Source organism: Misgurnus anguillicaudatus, chromosome 9, assembly GCF_027580225.2.
Source record: "Misgurnus anguillicaudatus chromosome 9, ASM2758022v2, whole genome shotgun sequence".
Taxonomy (NCBI): domain Eukaryota; kingdom Metazoa; phylum Chordata; class Actinopteri; order Cypriniformes; family Cobitidae; genus Misgurnus; species Misgurnus anguillicaudatus.
In genome coordinates this window covers 23,086,516-23,107,852 of record NC_073345.2, presented here as the reverse complement: position 1 = coordinate 23,107,852, position 21,337 = coordinate 23,086,516, and the positions used below count along the sequence as shown (strand labels likewise).

At 37.1% G+C, this 21,337-nt stretch overlaps 1 protein-coding gene across 4 annotated transcripts in view; it reads right to left on the bottom strand.

The window, feature by feature from the left end:
• Window positions 1–21,337, bottom strand: part of LOC129423909 (transmembrane protein 132C) — a 205,272-nt gene that overhangs the window by 77,209 nt on the left and 106,726 nt on the right. For all 4 annotated transcript variants that reach the window (XM_055180440.2, XM_055180437.2, XM_055180438.2 and 1 more), the window contains one exon: window positions 16,450–16,593. In XM_055180440.2, the coding sequence (XP_055036415.2) occupies window positions 16,450–16,593 (144 nt within the window). The remainder of the gene's footprint in view (window positions 1–16,449; window positions 16,594–21,337) is intronic.

Here is a 21,337-nt window from a genome sequence, read left to right as displayed (position 1 = left end):
CAGGAATTTAAGAAGGTTTTCAAAGTGATTATCTGATGTGACATTATTCCTCGGGTTAACCATGAAGACAAGCCAATCTCTCTTGATGTTGTCAGGTAACTTGCTTTCTATGGATTTGATTACTAGAGGGTTGTTGATGGCTCCTGTGTTTCCAAGCTCTGTGAGGTCATCCAGGGCCTTCTCTATGGTTTGGATCATGTCGATAACTTTCCTAGGCTGATTTGCTCTTAAAGCAGGAATTTTCTCCAGATCCTCAATTATCTCCAAGGCAATTGTAGACTTGTTTCCATACCTGTTTTCAAGCACCCTGAACATGTCCTCAGCAGTATTGTAAGTAGACAAACGGAGGTCTCTACATATCCTCTCATCTACACTGTCAATGAGTTGGATCTTCTTTACCTCGACTGAGCCTGTTGGTTCCCCCTGCTTTTGCAGACTCTCCCAGGCTCTTCTCCATCGATGGAAATTCCTTTTATACCCACTGAACCTGGGTAGACAAGTTGGTTTTATTCTGAGTGTTGGCTGTGGAACTGGCATGGGCATCTGTGGCACTCTCCCTCTGCTTCTATCCTCTTCTGCGATTCTTTGTGCTACGAGAAATTCAGCCCTCCTTGCTTCGAGGTTGTTGCTGAATGCCTTCAGATCCTTCACTCTGCCTTCCAGTGTTTCTTTCTCTGCTACTGGAATCCACATCTCCCACTCTGCTAGACTTGTGATTGCATCTTGAACTTGTGTCTTCACAACACCCCACCGAAGTTCGTAGCCATCTCTATTTACAGCAGTAACAGCTATTTGAGCAACTCCATTACAGGTTGTCTCGGCTTCTTTAATTGCAGACTTCACCTCATAATCCCCATATCTAGGCCATAGGTTGGACTGGATTACCTCCCTGACCTCATCCAATCGTGCTTCGCATTCTTGGAATGTCTTCTCAAGTTCAGTCTGCTGCTGCTTGTTCAGGTCAGCTTCTTCACCCTCATCGGTTTCAGCTTCAATGTCTGCCAGAAGACCAGCCCTATACTCGTCATTTGTCTCACTGACCTTCCTCGCCTCCAGCGTGAGCTTCTTGAACTCCTCTTGTAGTTCACTCTTTGTCATATGCTTTGCACCTCTGCTAAGGAAGTTTGCTTGCTTGGTAAATGCGCTTTTAGCTAAGGTTCTTTCTTGCTTCAGTTGCTTGACTGTTTTCCCAAGAGTTTCCTCTGCCATGATGAAGAGTTTCCAGTCAATTCTTCCTTTGCGTTGACAGTTTGACTTCAGGCCTTTGATCCTTGTTCTCACTGCCACGGTGGTTATCAACTGTCAAGTTATCACAATAAGTTCAGCTCTGCCCAAACTTGAAAATGGCTTGTTCAACACATTAAGGATGCAAAGGGACAACTCAATTCCTTTTTTTGGTCAATTTATTTCTCTTCCAGATGGTTTTCAGAAACAGCTGAATTGTTGAATACAGATGAATGAATTGAGAGAAGTAAAGAGAATAGGCAATAGGTTGATAACCTTAAAGATAATCAAAAAATAACATATATTAAATTATGTCACATAATAAACAATGCATGACAAAACAAAGCATGGCTTTAAGTAAAGGAATTGTTTAAAAAATCTCAAAGATAAACAGAAAATAAACATGCATTACTTCACAAAATAAAGAATGCATGAAAAACAAAGCATTGTTTTAAGTAAAGGGATTGTTTAAACATTTCAATTTAATCTCCATGCAATTACTTCCATTGCCACATTATCTGCACTAAAGACACAGTCAAAATAGAAGGCGTCATCACTCCTACTAGAATTAAACATTTAATTTGCAAACAATGAATGCAACATAGTAAAATCATTCAATCATTACATACCAGTTGCGTCTTTAAGGTTGAACAATGAGCTGTGTCTTCTTGCTTTCAGATTGAGGAAGATAAGCAATAAAAATGGTGGCTAAGCTAACCACAAACATTTTATACCCATGCTTATCTGGCAGGTGCACATGTAAAAGCAGTCCCTCCAGCAACACTGGCTAAATCATTAGTTCCACTTTTACATTTGGGTTATCTGCCCTCTTCAGGCCTGGAGTGGAAAAACATCAGCTCTGCTCATTCTCTGTATATTCTGTTTTGACAAAACACCAGCCAATGTTAATTGTTAATGATTTGGGACAAATATGATGTTATTTAATGTTTAATGTTGATGTTAACTATGTGAGTGGCGCTGTGTGGCGCGACAAGGATTTAAGCAACTTCCTGAGTCACAGCTGGGCGGCACGGACAGGCGCCACCTGGCGGCGCCGGTGTGCGTATACTCATAGAAAACAATGTGTTTGATTTTTTTAGAACGGCGCGGCGCTGTGCGGCGCTGAGCTGCGCGGCAAGTGTGCGATCCCCTTAAAATGCTGCTAGCATAATAGCTAGCAAATGTAAAAAAAGCGTCCATCCGCTTACATCCACCTCGTCATGCGGTCACCTGCATTGCTTCGATAATCTATCGAAGTAGTGTGTGATGCACCCAGTTTGAACATGTTCAAGCTTTTAAAAATCTATCAAAATTCTTATTTTATTATCTATAGTGTATAAATCCTGTAGTGTAACCCCAATGAACTGAAGGTATACATTTATCACTATGTGTCCTTGCTTACTCCTTACTTTGATCGTCTCAAGTAAACATCTGTGTAAACATCTAATAGTTTAATAAAATTTGCAGTTGAATAAAACAAGGTAACAAGCCCAGACAGTTTTGCCTCTTTATTGCAAAAGTCCACCACATGCCACTAGTCTTATCTTTAGTTTATTCTGGTGACATTATTAGATTTTTCATGCCTGTACTTGAACACAACACACTAATTTGTTATACGCATTTAATTCCTCGTAATCTCTCTACTGCTCTTGCATTCTGTAATCATCCTTGCGTTATTTATACCAGTACGTCCGTGCACACTAATGCAGATATGACAAGCACTCATCTTCAATAAAAAGAGGGATTTGTAAAGCAAGGCAACACTCGTGCGATCATTGGATGGATTTAAAGCATCGATCACATGTTATTTAATTTGTGCGAGTGGTGCATGAATCTTAAATGCCTAGCATGGCCTTGGGTGCTTATGCAACCATAAACGAGCCATAACGGTCGCCGGGCACATGGATATGGAATGAATTATAAAAAGGGGGAAAAACATTTTTACAGGCTCTATCATTATTAATGATAAACATCGGCTCTAGAACGCTTTAAATCTCCTACTATGATTTATAACACCTCCTCTGCCCCACCCCCTAATCCACAAAGCCTGATCGATTCAGGAGATAATGGTTTTCTATGGCGTCCACTAATATTTTACACAGGGATATCGGCCACATCTGAAATCACTCTCTCATGCGTGGTCCTACCCCAGCTCTATCACCCCGTATGCCCCTCCCTAGCTTTTTCGGGCAGAGAAACACAAGGAATGGTAGCTGCTTTGCCAACCGAGAGCCTGGAGACAGTAAAGAGGGTTGTCAGTGAGGCTGGGCTGGCCTCGTGTGATAAGACGTAGTGTACAAATCCAGGGTGGCAATTTAATCCGAACCATCCTGGAGCACTTCATATCGCTTACACCAACTAGAAGTGCCGCGGTCTTCACCGCAGTCTGTGTCGTTTCTATCCTAGCCACAGATATAGAGAGACACCACTGGGAGTGAGAAATAAAACCCTCTGTTCTTAAAGGGCATTTAGCTTTAGATGAGGATTTGCTGTTAAATGTCAACAGTATGGACTCTTTACTAATAAAGGACTATATATATGCATACTTCAGACATGTTATGGAGATTTGGTGGTCACATGGGAGGTGCAGGTTTGAATCTTGCCAGTGTCCTAAATAACTTATCCCTTATTTTTATCCAAAATTATTTCTCATATTTGTTATTAATGAAAAAGATCATCCTTCATTCATCCATTTTACCCATACGTAGCTGTTTAAGGTTGAAAATTATGACAATTTGACACATTACATAATATACAGATTATTATAAATAATAGACATGAAGTCGCAGCGGTGCTTATCTTATTTTGTCACGTCTTGTTTTCAATTTAACTGTTACATAAAGTAAAGTTGTTTTTGCATTGATGCCAAAGCTATTATTCAGTGGTTATGAATAATTTCATCTGTTGGTTTACATCCAGCAAGCTGCAAATAAAAAGAGAAGATAATAAAATAAGATGATGGTAATTTAGAGAATTATCTACATTTTGAAATAACCACAATTTAATAAACAACATAGGTTTATTATGTACTATATACTGTTACAAAAATATGAATCATAAACTATATCATAATACATTTTGTCCTATAATATAAGTTATAATTTTATAAGTTATATAATATAATATATTATAATATAGAATTTGTTATTGAGACATATATGGGGGATTCTCACGAAATCCAGTGTCCATTCTCACGAAATCCCTGTCCACCATCAGAATAAAAATAAAAAAAGTTAAAAAAATTTTTTTTTGCACATATAAGATTAAGGTCCGAACTTACTATAAGCATTATTTTTAAAAGATTTAAAAAATATTTTCTATAAAATTATTAACATTTTTTAGATTATCATTATAAAAAAATTATCATTACCGCGACATGATATTACATTAAATAAATGCCTTTACAAACTCATGTTTCGTTAATGAGAACTAAAAAGTTGTCTGCTTACAAGGTAGCAAAAAATATTTTTTTGAAAATGTTAGATCCTTGAGGGCTTAAACAATGATTGAAAATTGTTGCGGAGGATGAGAATTTTTTTGGACGCATTTATATTACTTATTATTGTCTCTACATTTACCAATGATCACCAAACACCACATGTTTCTTTACTGTAAATGTTTATAATATAACATGTACTGAAGCTCTTTATTTTTTAGATTTTTTAATTATAAATATTTCCATGTCAAAAACCCAACTCCAGTCATGGACACGTTGCGGTAATGAATATTTTCCCCTAAATGTGGGAAAAAACAACAAAATTGGTTTGTATGATGTCATTTAAAAATCATGTGCAAAATAGTACATGAAGAGATGTTTGTAATTGTATGCTTCTTATTTTGATACTCGTAACTTTCATTTACTTTTTTATCAAAATGTTTCATGACACCTCATAAGTCTAATTTCGTGAGAATCACCCATATATTTATTGTTTATTGCATGTCTATACTACATATCTGTATACTATGTGACCCTGTCTGTGAAATCCCACATGTGATTTCAAACATTTTGTGAAAATAGCCTTTATATTTTAAATATTGATTGAATAAGACAAAGATTGAATTTAATGTGAATCAATGATTTTATCTCAATTAGATTATAAGACATGTTAGTGAAATATCAGGTAACACAGCAGACTGAGAACTGTACGTTTACTCAAATGCTCAGAGCTGTCTCAAAAAGCTACATGTCTCCCCTAAGACCACAACTGTCAGAAGTCAAAACACATTTGTGAGCCACAAGGGAAGACAAACAGAATCAAGACAACAAAGAATTGGAAACACTGCGGTGAACTGAAAAAATATATATATATATGCCAAAACATTTTCTGTGTCTGACCTGTAACAACAAAGACAAATGCTGTAGCGGTATCAGCCTCACTTCATACGTGTCCAAGTTGCCCTTTATCCGCCCAGGGTTTCTGACAGTGCTAAGAGACTTTGTTACGAACAGATACTAACACAACTCAATAGTGCACTGACCTGTGGGGTGATGCTTTCGACAAAGAGGCAGCACATAAGTAAGTGTGCGTGGGGGGAGAAAAAACTGCAACGGTGTCCTTGGCACATTAATGAGGTATAGAGGCAAAGGGTAAGAGGGGAGGTCAAGGCAGGGTCAGCTTTGGATCAGCAACACGATTAAGTGGTCCAGACAAAGCGCTTTAATAAAATCAACCAGAGAAATGGCCAGCGGCATTGAGATGAGAACTGGTCGCTCTGGAACTCGCCCGGCGGCTTATTTATTCAGAATCTGTTTAGTGTGATTGGCTTTGTATGAAGTCTGATTCTTTCATTAAAATACACTTGCCGTCGCGTATGGCTGACGGGCGTGCGTGTTTAGTTTGGAACAGTCTTTCGCTGTTCCTTCATCACAAATTCAGAGATTTCTTATCTAAACACAGGCAGACGCAAGATCCCTGACAGATGGATGTTGATGAGCATGTGTTGAATTTAAATCCGGCACCTTTGGGGGAAGACTGCTGTTTGCATTCAAGCCAAATCTTGTCTGATGTCTTTACAGCATTCAACTATGTTTTTTGCTATAAGTGAAATGCACGAGTAATCAATCGCATTTGGTTGCTGTAGAGAGGGAGAGCTACATATACAGTACTGTGCAAAAGTCTTAGGCCACCATGCCAGAATTAGATTTGTTGTTTTTGCAATGTAGTGTGATCATATATATAATCATTTCTCAGTCTCTTTAATACAATACAACCAGAAAATACAGGAAATGTGTATGTAGTATTAAAAACAGTATAAAAGTATAAGCTGAGGTGTGTCAAGTATTTAGGGTAAACTCCCCTTAAACTTGAGCAATAGAAGGAAACGGCAGGATCTCTTAAACCTAAATAAAATTAAATCCTAATTTCTAATTCTAATCGAATGACTTCAGGACTTCAGTCTCCTCAAAGACTGCAGTTTGCATTGAAGCCAAACCTTGTCTGATGTCTTTGCAGCATTCAACAGCGGTTATAAGTGAACACACAAGTAATCAATCGCATTTGGTTGCTGTAGAGAGGGAGAGCTACTTCTATCAATACAGTGAAACATGTTTATTTATTAAATGTTATTAAAAGTCATTTAAAGTTATCAGAAGAACAGGCATGACCTATCAGACATGCTTTGATGGAAACATAGTATATCAGAGGAGAAAGAAATAAGCAAGAGAAGAAAGAGTCACTCCGTTCACATGAGACTCCGCCTCACTATCGATCCGACGGCTGCCTAAGAGAAGAAAGGACAAACTCAAAACAAAAGACAAGATGGCTCAATCTAATCCCTGCTGGGGAGCCCCAAAGACAAGAATAAATAAGTTGATGAAAGAGTATCGTGTTCGTTTGTAAGCCGGGAATCATCTTGGCTCTTTGCGCCATTGACGGTATGGGGATTAAAGCATGCCCCATTTGAGCTGAGCTCAAACCCCAGGATTAGATGCCTTGCCGCGCCGCTTCGAGCACAGCGACAAGTGGCGTTCCCACCGCTAAATCAATACCGGCACAAAACAGCGAGCAACGTGGCCAGAGACAGGGCTCAAGGCCCTATTACAGCCTCTTTAGCCATAGTAACATGAGCCATTAAACTTTAAGACTGAGGTTAAACCAAAAACTGGTACTTGTGGCAAACAAACAAAATTCTACACCTGCTGGGTAACACATTAAAATAACATAGTAATGTATGACGAGTCTACACTAAAAAATGCTGGGTTATTTAAGGGACGAGCACAGCCATTGGGTTAAATTAACCAAGAAAATGTTTATATTTTACCCAACAATGGGTTAATTTAATAGGACGATATATGTGGATTTTACAGGAAAATTGAAATTGAACTGGATACACTAGAAAATGCTGGGTTATTTTTAACCCAGTAATGGGTCAAAAAGGGACGAGCCCAGCAGCTGGGTAGGAATTAAGCCAGAAAATGTTTATATTTGACCCAACAATGGGTTAAAACAACACAGCATTTTGGGTAGAAACAACCTAGCATAGGTTAAATTACAACCCAACAGGCTGGGTTCATTCCTTTTGACCCAACACTGGGATGAAAATAACTCTTTTCATTTTTTAAAGTGTAATTTACGGCAAAAAAGTACTTTTTTAAAGTTATTTTTTTGTCTTGATTTGATAGGACAGTATGTGGATTTGACAGAAAAATACAAAATGGAGAGAGGGATCGGCTAAGGACTTTGAGTCAGAAATCGGACTGGATACACTATACACTCTAAAAAATGCTGGGTTATTTTCAACCCAGTGTTAGGTCAAAAAGGGACGAGCCCAGCAGCTGGGTTGAAATTAACAGAACATTTTTATATTTGACCCAAAAGTGGGTTTAAACAACCCAGCATTTTGGGTTGAAACAACCCAGTATCGTTTTTGACCCAATGCTGGGTTGAAAATAACTCAGCATTTTTTAAAGTGTAATTTACGGCAAAAAAAGTACTTTTTTTAAGTTATATTTTTTGTCTTGATTTGATAGGACAGTATGTGGATTTGACAGAAAAATACAAAATGGAGAGAGGGATCGGCTAAGGACTTTGAGTCAGAAATCGGACTGGATACACTATACACTCTAAAAAATGCTGGGTTATTTTCAACCCAGTGTTAGGACAAAAAGGGACGAGCCCAGCAGCTGGGTTGAAATTAACAGAAAATTTTTATATTTGACCCAAACGTGGTTTTAAACAACCCAGCATTTTGGGTTGAAACAACCCAGTATCCTTTTTGACCCAATGCTGGGTTGAAAATAACCCAGCATTTTTTTAAATGTAATTTACGGCAAAAAATGTATATTTTTTGTCTTGATTTGATAGGACAGTACAAAGTGAAGAGAGGAAATCGGCTAAGGACTTTGAGTCAAGAATCGATCAGATAAATTATTCATTTTAAAAATGCTGGGTTATTTTCATTAGTCTGCTGGGTTGTAATTTAACCCAAAATGCTGGGTTGTTTTAACTCAAAATGCTGGGTTGTTTTAACATATTGTTGGGTCAAATCTAAAAAAATGTCTGGGTTAATTTCAACCTAGCTGCTGGGCTTGTCCCTTTTTGACCCATCGCTGGGTTGAAATTAACCCAGAAAATATTTATATTTGACCCAGCAATGGGTTAACACAACCCTGCATTTTGGGTTGAAACCACCCAGCATTTTGGGTTAAATTACAACCCGACAGACTGGGCACGTTCTTTTTGATCCAACGCTGGGTTAAAAATAACCCAGCATTTTTAAAGTGTAATTTACGGCAAAAAAGTACTTTTTTTAAGTTATATTTTTTGTCTTGATTTGATAGGACAGTATGTGGATTTGACAGAAAAATACAAAATGGAGAGAGGGATCGGCTAAGGACTTTGAGTCAGAAATCGGACTGGATACACTATACACTCTAAAAAATGCTGGGTTATTTTCAACCCAGTGTTAGGACAAAAAGGTACGAGCCCAGCAGCTGGGTTGAAATTAACAGAAAATTTTTATATTTGACCCAAACGTGGTTTTAAACAACCCAGCATTTTGGGTTGAAACAACCCAGTATCCTTTTTGACCCAATGCTGGGTTCAAAATAACCCAGCATTTTTTTAAATGTAATTTACGGCAAAAAATGTATATTTTTTGTCTTGATTTGATAGGACAGTACAAAGTGAAGAGAGGAAATCGGCTAAGGACTTTGAGTCAAGAATCGATCAGATAAATTATTCATTTTAAAAATGCTGGGTTATTTTCATTAGTCTGCTGGGTTGTAATTTAACCCAAAATGCTGTGTTGTATTTTAACCCAAAATGCTGTGTTGTTTTAACATATTGTTGGGTCAAATCTAAAAAAATGTCTGGGTTAATTTCAACCTAGCTGCTGGGCTTGTCCCTTTTTGACCCATCGCTGGGTTGAAATTAACCCAGAAAATATTTATATTTGACCCACAATGGGTTACACAACCCAGCATTTTGGGTTGAACCAACCCAGCATTTTGGGTTAAATTACAACCCGACAGACTGGGCACGTTCTTTTTGATCCAACGCTGGGTTAAAAATAACCCAGCATTTTTAAAGTGTAATTTACGGCAAAAAAAGTACTTTTTTTAAGTTATATTTTTTGTCTTGATTTGATAGGACAGTATGTGGATTTGACAGAAAAATACAAAATGGAGAGAGGGATCGGCTAAGGACTTTGAGTCAGAAATCGGACTGGATACACTATACACTCTAAAAAATGCTGGGTTATTTTCAACCCAGTGTTAGGACAAAAAGGTACGAGCCCAGCAGCTGGGTTGAAATTAACAGAAAATTTTTATATTTGACCCAAACGTGGTTTTAAACAACCCAGCATTTTGGGTTGAAACAACCCAGTATCCTTTTTGACCCAATGCTGGGTTCAAAATAACCCAGCATTTTTTTAAATGTAATTTACGGCAAAAAATGTATATTTTTTGTCTTGATTTGATAGGACAGTACAAAGTGAAGAGAGGAAATCGGCTAAGGACTTTGAGTCAAAAATCGATCAGATAAATTATTCATTTTAAAAATGCTGGGTTATTTTCATTAGTCTGCTGGGTTGTAATTTAACCCAAAATGCTGGGTTGTTTTAACTCAAAATGCTGGGTTGTTTTAACATATTGTTGGGTCAAATCTAAAAAAATGTCTGGGTTAATTTCAACCTAGCTGCTGGGCTTGTCCCTTTTTGACCCATCGCTGGGTTGAAATTAACCCAGAAAATATTTATATTTGACCCAGCCATGGGTTAACACAACCCAGCATTTTGGGTTGAAACCACCCAGCATTTTGGGTTAAATTACAACCCGACAGACTGGGCACGTTTTTTTTGATCCAACGCTGGGTTAAAAATAACCCAGCATTTTTAAAGTGTAATTTACGGCAAAAATTACTTTTTTAAAGTTTATACTGTATATATATATATTTTGTCTTGATTTGATAGGACAGTATGTGGATTTGACAGGAAAGTACAAAGTGGAGAGAGGGGCTAAGGACTTCAGGAGTCAGGAATCGAACCGGTTACACTATTCACTCTAAAAAATGCTGGGTTATTTTCAACAATGGGTTAAAACAACCCAACATTTTTGGCTGAAACAACCCAGCATGGGTAAATAACCCAGTATTTTTTAGAATGTACTGTATGTCGATGTGGCTTCCACTATGCTATCGACTCTGTTTCTGACAACACTTGAGTTACTTTTAAATACTGTATATAACATGTTTTTTATGATAAATACGATAAAAAATACACAAAAAGCTAACAATGTGCAAAATTGTTACTTTAAAAATGTGTTTCTGTGCGCTTAAAGCATGGCGCTTGCAAAGACAATATCATCTGTTCAATTTCCACATAGTGATACACAAACTGTGAAAAAAATGTATAGTTTGAATGCATCGCAAGTTGCTTTGAATACACACATCTGACAGATGCATAACTGTAATTGTACATTCCCCAATGCTGCTCTTCAGTGCCTCTCATAAAGACGTTTTGCTGAGTTTTGCTACATTGTTCTGGTAGAGAGAAGAGCTCGTTTACTTTTCGGGATGGCACAAAGCTGTGGATTCGCAAATTTTCACATGAGGGATTCATTGGAAACGCACCTGCCTTTTCCAAGAGTAAGTGATCCTCTCATTTCACACACCGGTTGGTAGGAATATCAGAAAAAAATTCCACCGGAGTCGTGCCGAATGAGAAAGACAGGAGGTGTGCAGGCAGAGGGAGAGTGGGCATGGTTTAAAGTAAACAGCAAAGAGTGCAGCACACCATAAAACCTAAAAGATCTGTCGGTTTTGCGGCTTGATTCCACAACGGACACATGGGAACAGCGTAATACTTATTTGTCTAGCAGAGATGTCTTGATGGCTTGTGACGTTCCCTGAAGAAACTCTTTTGCTCGCTCCATAATCATTTCAAGCTTCACTTGACTATCAACTTCACATCTTTATCTGCAAAAAACTCTGACATAATTGCTCTCCGATGAGTCATCAGAGGCTTTGCTAGTTTGTCATTCTGGCACTAAAAGTGTGTTGAAATGTTATTGTTTGTCCTGTAGAGCTTTAATTATACCATCCAAAATATTGTTTTACCTCTGTTTCAATTATCACCTACATGGTGACTAATTACTAACCTATACAAATTGACTAAAACATAACAACAACTTTATATTCTAATTAAGTTTTACTGCAGTCGAGCAATTTTGATTGAATTAATCTACAACCTTGTGTTCTAAGCCAAAATTACCCAAATTCCTTAATATCAACTTTAGTATACTCTAAAAGCTAGTGAGCTGCTCACCTAGATAGCATTTTAAGGTCAATGTTAAAAAACTGTGTTTTTAGACTTTTTTGCAGATTTTTTTGAACAGCGACTGTTTTGACATGAAAAACACAAAGGAACAGTTTTTGGTACATTGCTGTCGTGTAAATGTCCCCTAAGTGAATCCAGTGAGCAAAATGAAAAGCAGGACTTGCATTAACTCATGTCGGATTAAAAAAAGGAGCATATGTAAAGGTTCATTAGTGATATAGCGGAAAGCTGGAATCAAGGAGGAAGTACAATAGCTCATTACCAATCTGCCCCCTGTGGACTAAAGTGAGCATGCATTCAAGAACCTCTGTAATTTAAGCATAATCATAATCTCCTGACCTTTGAAGAAACCTTTCCAGCAACTTTCTCACCTGCCAACTTTGTAAACCTTTTTAAGATAAAAACACCTACGAGATCCCAGGACCTCCCACTATATTTTTTTTTACTGATTTCAGATCCAGGGTGCTTAACAACTCTAAGCTCTTACTCCGGATTCACACCGCACGGGAAAGCAGCACATATTTTTTTAAGGCTATGTCCACACAAAGCCGGTGCATTCTCTATCCGATCATTTTTTTCCTTGCTCTAAAAAAATAATCCGTAAACACGAAACCACTGAAACCGACTGATATATGCCAGACCAGTATGGGGCGCTGTAATTCTGCCACAGATATACATTATACACGGAGAAGAAGACTTTGAGCATGCGCATAACCAACGTATGGTGTTGTCCATTATCGCTTGTTGGTCACCACAATTGCATAGAAGCAATAGATTTTGCTGTAATAAAGCTAGTAGGCTTTAAGTAGCTTCTGTAGCACGAACACAATCATGTAGTCCGCCGTTATTGTTGTTGCTGTTACGTGTGACGCTTCCGACACGTGATGTGATGACGTTTTCGCTTCACAAAATATATGGATTGGCTGTACAGACGAAACCACAAGGGTGTCGGTTTCAGATTTATCCACTTTAGGACCCGGTTTCAAAAAAAAACGGATTCAGTCTCCCAAAACGCCGGATCCGTGTGGATGAAACGCCAATACGATAACAAATTATACGTATACAGTGATACGCGTCTCCGTGTGGACAGCACCCAAGTGCCCATGCTAACTTTTTCCCCACCAGCATTTTTTATGATTTTCACAAAAGTTTAACGACTTCCAGAAAATGTTCTTCTTTAACTCTTTCAACGCCATTGAGAAAACCCTATCCTGCCAATGACGAGTATTTCTGGCTTTCCGCAATTACGCTATTATCCACCAGGCAACGTATGCAACCCGGAAGTAACGCCTCACGTGAAAGAGTAAGAACTCTGTGTATGTTTTGAGGATCGCTTTGAATCTGATCTCTATCAAAAGTCCTTCACAAAAATGGAATTATCTCAGCTTTTTTTGCTCAGAATTTGGTGTTTTTGAAGAAACCTACCCATATGTGAGAGGTCATTACAAGATAACTTTTTTTGTTTGAAAGCAGAGGGTCTGTTCTTTCAATTCAATTCAATTCAATTTTATTTATATAGCGCTTTTCACAATAGTTAATTGTTTCAAAGCAGCTTTACATTAATAGATGTAGGAAAAGCATAGAAAAGCGAGCGTAGTAATAATGTAACGTAAACAGTAAAGTAGTAAGTTAAGCCAAAGGTGGCGGACTCTCCAGGGGATGAGAAAAAACCCTAGAAGAAAACCCCTCCTGGCTAGTCCAGGGGGAAAACTCCTAGGAGAGTAAAAACCCTTGAGAGAGATACATATATATTTATATATATATATAGTGCTGGGCAAAGATTAATCGCGATTAATCGCATACAAAATAAAAGTGATTATTGGCATAATATATGAGTGTGTGCTGTGTGTAATTATTATGTATAAATATATACACACACATTCATGTATGTATTTAAGAAACATTTACATGTTTATATATATTTATTTATATTTTTATATAATCTATATTAAATATAAATTAAAAAAGAATATATAAATAAAACAATTCTGAAATGAATATATGAATGTGTGTGTGGTTAAATATACATAATAATTAGACACAGTACACGCACATATATTATGCAAAAAAAATCACTTTTATTTTGTATGCGATTAATCGCGATTAATCTTTGCCCAGCACTAATATATAAATACTATCGGGGTATGTGAACGGGTAAACAAATTAAACTGTCATTTGATATATTGTTTATTTATATATTTAAAGAAGAACATTTTCTTCAAGGCATTAAACTTTTGTGAAAATCATGAAAAATGCTGGCGCTGGCTGACAACTTTTTTAAAAAACACTGGCAGTTAAAGAGTTAAATATATAAACATACAATATATCAAATGAAAGAAAAGACCCTCTGCTTTCAAAAAAGCAGCTTCATCCTACTTTTATTTGTTCTCTTTTTACAAAAAGCCCATTCATGTTTCCCATAGACTTTTGGATTATTCCAAAAAATAAGCACTGTGCTTAATAAAAGTTTGACACTTACATGTTTTGTCCAACAAGATAATCTTTACAGATGAACACAACTTTTATACATTTTGAAGCCAATTTTTTTCTACGCTCTTAGAACGAATGTGTTAAAAACAACACAGTGTTGATTCTGGGACAACACACTAAAACTAAATGCGCTGTCCCAAAATCCACCCATCTATGTGTTATTATTGAAACAACACATTTTGTGTTACTTTTGACACAACTTGTGTTATATTTTAACACAAAATCAACACAAAATTACACATAATGTGTTAAAATTACACATAATGTGTTAAAAGCTTAACGCACAAAGATGTGTAAAATATAATACATCCTTTTTTAAGAGTGTAGTAAATAGACTTTCAAATTCCAAAATTCATAAAAGTTGTGATCATCTGTGACAAAGTTATGTTCATCTGTGACAAAAAGTGACATTTTATCATAAAATCATAAATGTGATTCCGATTGTGTTTTAAACACGACTTTCAGCAATTTAAAAGAAAGCACATATTCAAAAACACAATGTTGCTAGAAGAATGAGCTGTCATTCACTCTCTGCTCTACACTGAATTAATTCTCATCTTTCTTAAAGCGATACTCCGTCCAAATATCAAAATTACCCCACCCTCAAGCAATCCGGGTATCCCTTTAATAACCTTCAGAGTAACAGAAACATCTAAATCTTATGCTTATACTGTTATACTTATAACCTTCAGAGAAACAGATTGGATAATGGGGGCTTTTTATGCCTATAATTATGAATTGTGTAAACATGTCTATAACTGTCATTACATAGACCAGAACAGAATGTTGGTTAAATAAATCACAGTTATATAAACCACATTGACAGAGTAAAAAAGCACCGTGAAAAGGTTTTGCTCATAAATGTATGTAAAATAAAGTAATATGAACTTGATTTGTACTGGTGGTAAGCTGCACAGTAAACTGCAAACGCAGCCGGTGTGAAAGCACAATGGCCATGCAGGCCGAACACTCTTTTTGTGCGGTGTGCAGCCGACGTTAAGACGATGTGAGAAAAGTGAGTTTTAGGTTGAAGTGGTTGGAAGGATATCTGTAAGTACTTTTGATGTAGTCGTAAACTACTGCTGCCTTTCGCAGGGATCATAAAACTGCAAAATCCCTGTAAACCCCCCAAAAACTGTATTTTTCAGGTTGCCCCGGACTAAAATTACAATTAGGTAAAGCTTGTCACAGTAACAAGTATATCTTTTCAAAACACCCACACATTAGCTGAAATAGGAATTTCAATGAGAGCGTAATCAAATAACTGTTCTATATTTGAATATGATTTATATAAAACTCCAGAGGCAAGGGAAGAAAATTCTGTTAATGTTCATCTTTTTATTCTTTCGGCTGAAAATGAGTGTATAAAGGCTCTGCCGATGCCGTTCGCCACCTCCCACTGTGTGACCATTATATGAACTGACACATCTGAAAATGACTTTAGTATTTGCAGTGTGATATATCGCAAGAAAATACATACTTTAAAGCACAGATGTTTTATTTTCCTGTCTCAGTCTAGCATAAAACCTGATAGCATTTTGATCAGGTGTTCAAATGGGGCGTGTCTATTAGATTCATTTACATATGCAAATCAAGGGTACAGAAAGAACCGAGGGACATATAAGGATCGAGCACAGCTGTCAGTCAATGACTTTCTAATCCCTTCTGAGTGAATGAGTGGAGTAGACTGAAAATTGGTGCAGTACTCTAATAAATGATGCTGCTAGAGACGGTCTGTGTTTAAAAGCAGCAGAGAAGTTTACATTTATTAGATAAAGATGCACATATCTTGTAACTTTATTATTCTAAGCATTAGAAACCAAGCAAGAAAATGCTTTTGGGAAAATCTAGTAACCTGCAACCTTCTGAAAATAACTAGTTTGATTTCAATTTATAAGACATAAAGGAAAGTTTTACTAGAATATATATTAACAGATACACCAAACAACTACTGACCTTTTTCCAAAGTTGGCCTCCTTTCTGCGGCAGTGCAGGGTGACCACTCTGTGTCCCTCGCTCCGTACGTCCTGACTGATTGTCCACTGAACGGGGTTGCTAGCTCTCGCCCCCAAAAATGCCACACCGTCCTTCAGACTGACCCTGTGTGAACATCAGAAGGACCACTATGAATTATTTTTTACTGTGGCAAGAAACAACATATTCCAAAGTGCTAGTAGAGAATTTTTGGGCTTTACTCAGCATGAGGCTTTTTATTTATGATAACATTCTTACTGTCTCACTTAAACCTAAAACTGGCTGTTTTCATGATGTGAAGTGAGATAGGGGATAACTGTTTGACCATAGTTTACCCTTAAAATGAAAATTCTTAAAATTTTACTCCCTTTTAAGTCATTTCAAACTGCAGAAGACAAAAGATGATGTTTTGAAGAATGTTGGTAACCAAATAACGCCGACCACTATTGAGTCCTACTGTATGTACACAGTAAGAATACAATGGTCAAAAAATGTACCCCAGCTGTCACTGGGGTTGTACCCTTTCAAAAAATACAGTTTTGCACCTATATAGTTCATATTAGTACCTTAAAGATACATATTAGTATCTCCAGGGGACATATTGGTACCAAATGTATGCACATCTGTACCTAATCCCTGTACAGTATAGGACTTTTCTAAAGGGTACTGTCCCAGTGTCAGCAGGGGTGCATATTTTTTCTAACAGTGTGCACATAACACATTTCTCAAAATAACACAGAAAAAACAGTCACATTCAGATTTTAAATGACATGAGGGTGAATTTTATAACGCACAACTGGCGCAACGTCATAGAATGTCTCTGAACAGGTTCACGCCCACTTTTGGGGGAAAACAAACTAGGCTTTGCATAGACTTCATTACAAAATAGCGGAACAAAGCAACGTTCGTTTACAGCCGGCAGGCGTAAATTTAAAAAATCACTCAGATTAAACATGTCAAGTTATTATATGTGCACCATGCTTGCATACATCAACAGATTTAATTTGGTCAATTTAAAAACATGTCCCTTTCATTCTCCCAGCATCAAATTCACGCTATCCAGTGATTGCTGGAAAATCGCTAAACCATTTAGTTGTATGGCTGCAGAAAAGTGCACTCAGTACTCTAAATATAAAGACATAATATATAAATACGAAGTAACTTTCAAATATGAAGAAAAATCATTCACTGGGTTCCCTGTTGACTCAATGAGTTACAAGTTAATGTCCGTGTAAGACATTCTGGTCAATGGGTAGCGTTACACAAATTTGATACTGGGAGAATGAAAGAATGAAATTTTTAAATTGACCAAATTAAATCTGATGTTGATGTAACTTTTGCACTCTATGGCAAGCAGGGTGGACATATAATTACTCAACATGTTTAATCTGAGTGATTTCTTAAATTATTTACGGCTGTCGGCTGTGTACAAGCGTTGCTTTGTTCCGCTATTTTGTATGGACGTCTATGGGAAGTTTAGTTTGTTTTTTTCCCAAAAAGGGGCGGTGACGAAATTGACAGTCAAGTTCCCAGATGTGCCGCTGGTCCGTATCTCGTTAAGAGCAATTTCTTTATACAATAAAAATAACACAGTCACACAAAAACAGCATAACACACTTAAAAATGCTAGGTTATTTTCAATCCAGCGTTGGGTCAAAAATCTGATGAGTTAAATTAATGTAATGTTTGTAATATTCACACTTAACCCCATTGTTGGGGTTAAACAACCTAGAATTTGGGGTTGAAACAGCATGTGAAATTGCAAACCAGTGGGCTGGGTTCGTTCATTTTTGACCCAAGGCTGGGTTTAAAATAATCCAGCATTTTTGCAGCATGTTAGTATTTTCCCAATATCAGATTTTAAAAAACTTTTGAGGAACAAATTTTATAAGCTTTTCGTTTAGTTTCAAGTCTTGTTTGAGCCCCACTGGGTGTGCCTCATACATCTTGAAAAGAAGCTGCTGGCTCCTTGATCGCCCCCTGGTGGCTGGCTGCATCACAAGCCATAAACCCCGCCCTCTCCATGTAAACGAACGGGACTCGGCTCTAAATAAAAAATAATAATTTACACTCCCTACACTTCCAATAAAAATTTTCGAAAGATGGTTTTGGTCCGTTAAGGTAGTTGTTATCACACTGATATATGTTAAATTGTTCACTTTTCAGTCTCTCCAGAAAAAAAGCGATTATGCGATCGCATAATTCAACGCATAATGAGCTAAAGTCTGCATATTCATGCGGGGCCAAATTTTTTAAATACGTCGCACTTCGCCGCATATATTGCAGATTTCTGCTCACAAAATATGCAAGGCTTGCATGATTTCATAATCCCCACATTTTTGTAGCAAAATGTCACATATGTCTTAGCAGAAAGTTGAAAAATCTTGCATTTACTTCACACATGCCCAGCCATGGCCCCTGTTGTCATGGGAATGTTAGAAAGGTATGTAATTACGTGACGTGAACATCAATGAAAAGCTGCAAAAGCTGCAAACAGTTTTTCCAAGTTCACACAGTTTTTGTAAGTTCCCGATATTTTGGCAAGGTCCTGCAATTCCCGCATATTCCAATCGCATTTTTTCAAGAAAACGTGCCGCAAGATCAAGGATTTTTGCCCGCAACAATCACAGGTTTTTCTGGAAGGACTGAATTTTGTGATAAGTTTCATTTTAGCTAGTAATTTGATGCTATAGAAACAGGGCGTGTCATTATGACTGGCGTGGTGGAATTGGGCATGCAAGCTCTTGGGCGGAATTTGATACCACGGCTTCGCCTCTGGCTCTACGGATGATTCCTTCTGCCCATGCCCTGGCTCCAAACTGACATTTTTACCTCACATGGCAGCATGGTCGGACATTTTTTCCTTCAATTTTTATTACAATGGAAGGAAGCGACGTCGCGTCGTCTATCATTTTTTTATACAGTCTATGTATGAACCCCACCCAGCACAATTTTTTGGCAGTACAACATTCAAACTTCTCTGCATTCCCAATTAAAACTGGAAAGCAACAGTGTGTCCTTGTGCATGCCTTATGTTTGTCCTGTTATCTGCATTTAGTCAAAGTCAGAATGCTGGAGACTTCAAGTGCCATTCAAATTCAAAAAATAATGGAAGTGATGTTATCACAAAGACACAAACCAAATGTAATTAGAAATGGCCCTGATGATTGCTTTTTCTATTTCTTTTAGTTTGCTTGTCCTTTTTCAATCTGCAATCATTCACAGGATAAAGGTGTAAGTGACGTGTTCCCCAGCTAATGGCACAAGTGTTTATAGCCTGTATACAACTCACCACCCCATACCATGTGCTATAAAAGCTCTACTTATGGCAACAAAATTGCCTGCATGAAAGACATCCAAAAATGCACTTAGGATAGTTTGAATAAATATAATATAAAATTTAAAAAATGCCCAACTTTCTTGGCTTTCTTTCACTCTTTTAAATTTGTTTCAATTTGACACTGTGCTTTTATATGCTGCAATCATAGTTTGTTTTATACTTTCACTCTAAAAATGTCTGGGTTATTTTTGATCCATAATGGGTAAATATTGGACAAAACACACCGCTGGGTTACAACTGACCCAATGCTGTGTTGTTTTAACCGTACTGCAGGGTATTATATTGGGTCATCATTTTTAACCCAGCATGGGGTCATTTTTAACCCAATCCAGTGTGTGTGCCAAAAGAATATTTGATATTCACAAAATAAATAAAACAGTAAAATGCTTGTGTTCTCTTTAACTTGAAATTTTATTTTATCTGTAAATCACAAACACTTCCAAAACGAACAAAACGGACTCTAAAAAGAGACTGAAGCAATAAACCTGCTACTGTATTTTCTCAGTTGCTGTTCATGTGTTTCTTACTGCAAACATGTTATTTAGTAAAAAGAATGTGTGACCCTGGAGCATTCTTGCAATATGCTGCAAGCTACATTCACTGCTGGTTTCTTCTGAAAATGGTCGCATCTTTTAGCTTACTGTAGCTACATTTATACCATGGGGCTGTTGAATGCTTTATTCTGATTGGTTGAGAAATGTTCCATGGGTGTTGATTATTTTTCAATAACCGCACACCTAACCTTTGAAATCTTTTAAAAATAGGCACCAGAGCAATGTTTGTGGTAATAACCGTGGTATAAGCAGAATAAATGACTCAAAAATAATAAATATTCAAAAATAATGCACACCCGCGGCATTACCACCTTGGGTGTGCATTATTTTCTTATAATTCAACGGCCCGTAATCAATTATTCCTTACATATTCAACTTCACAATTTTATATAGTAACACACATATGCACACATGTTCCAGCCTATTTAATTCATGCATTGATTTTTTTTAATTCTAGAAAGTTTTTGAGCTTGCATAGACTTAAAGGATTAGTCAATTTCTTAAAAAAATCCAGATAATTTACTCACCACTATGTCATCCAAAATGTTGATGTCTTTCTTTGTTCAGTCGAGAAGAAATTATGTTTTTTGAAGATAACATTTCAGGATTTTTCTAATTTGAATGCACTTTAATGGACCCCAACACTTAACAGTTTTAATGCAGTTTAAAATGGCAGTTTCAAAGGACTCTAAACGATCTCAAACGGGGCATAAGGGTCTTATCTAGCGAAACGATTGTCATTTTTGGCAGTAAAAATAAAAGATATGCACTTTTAAAACACAACTTCTTCCTCCGGCTTGCGCAATGACCTGGAAAGGTCACGTGTTACATATATGAAATGCACATTTGCGGACCATTTTAAACAATAAACTGACACAAAGAAATTAACTAGTATCATTCGACATACAACAACGTCGGAACGGTCCTGAGGTCATCCGTGACCTCTTGACATTATGACATATTACGTGAGGTCACA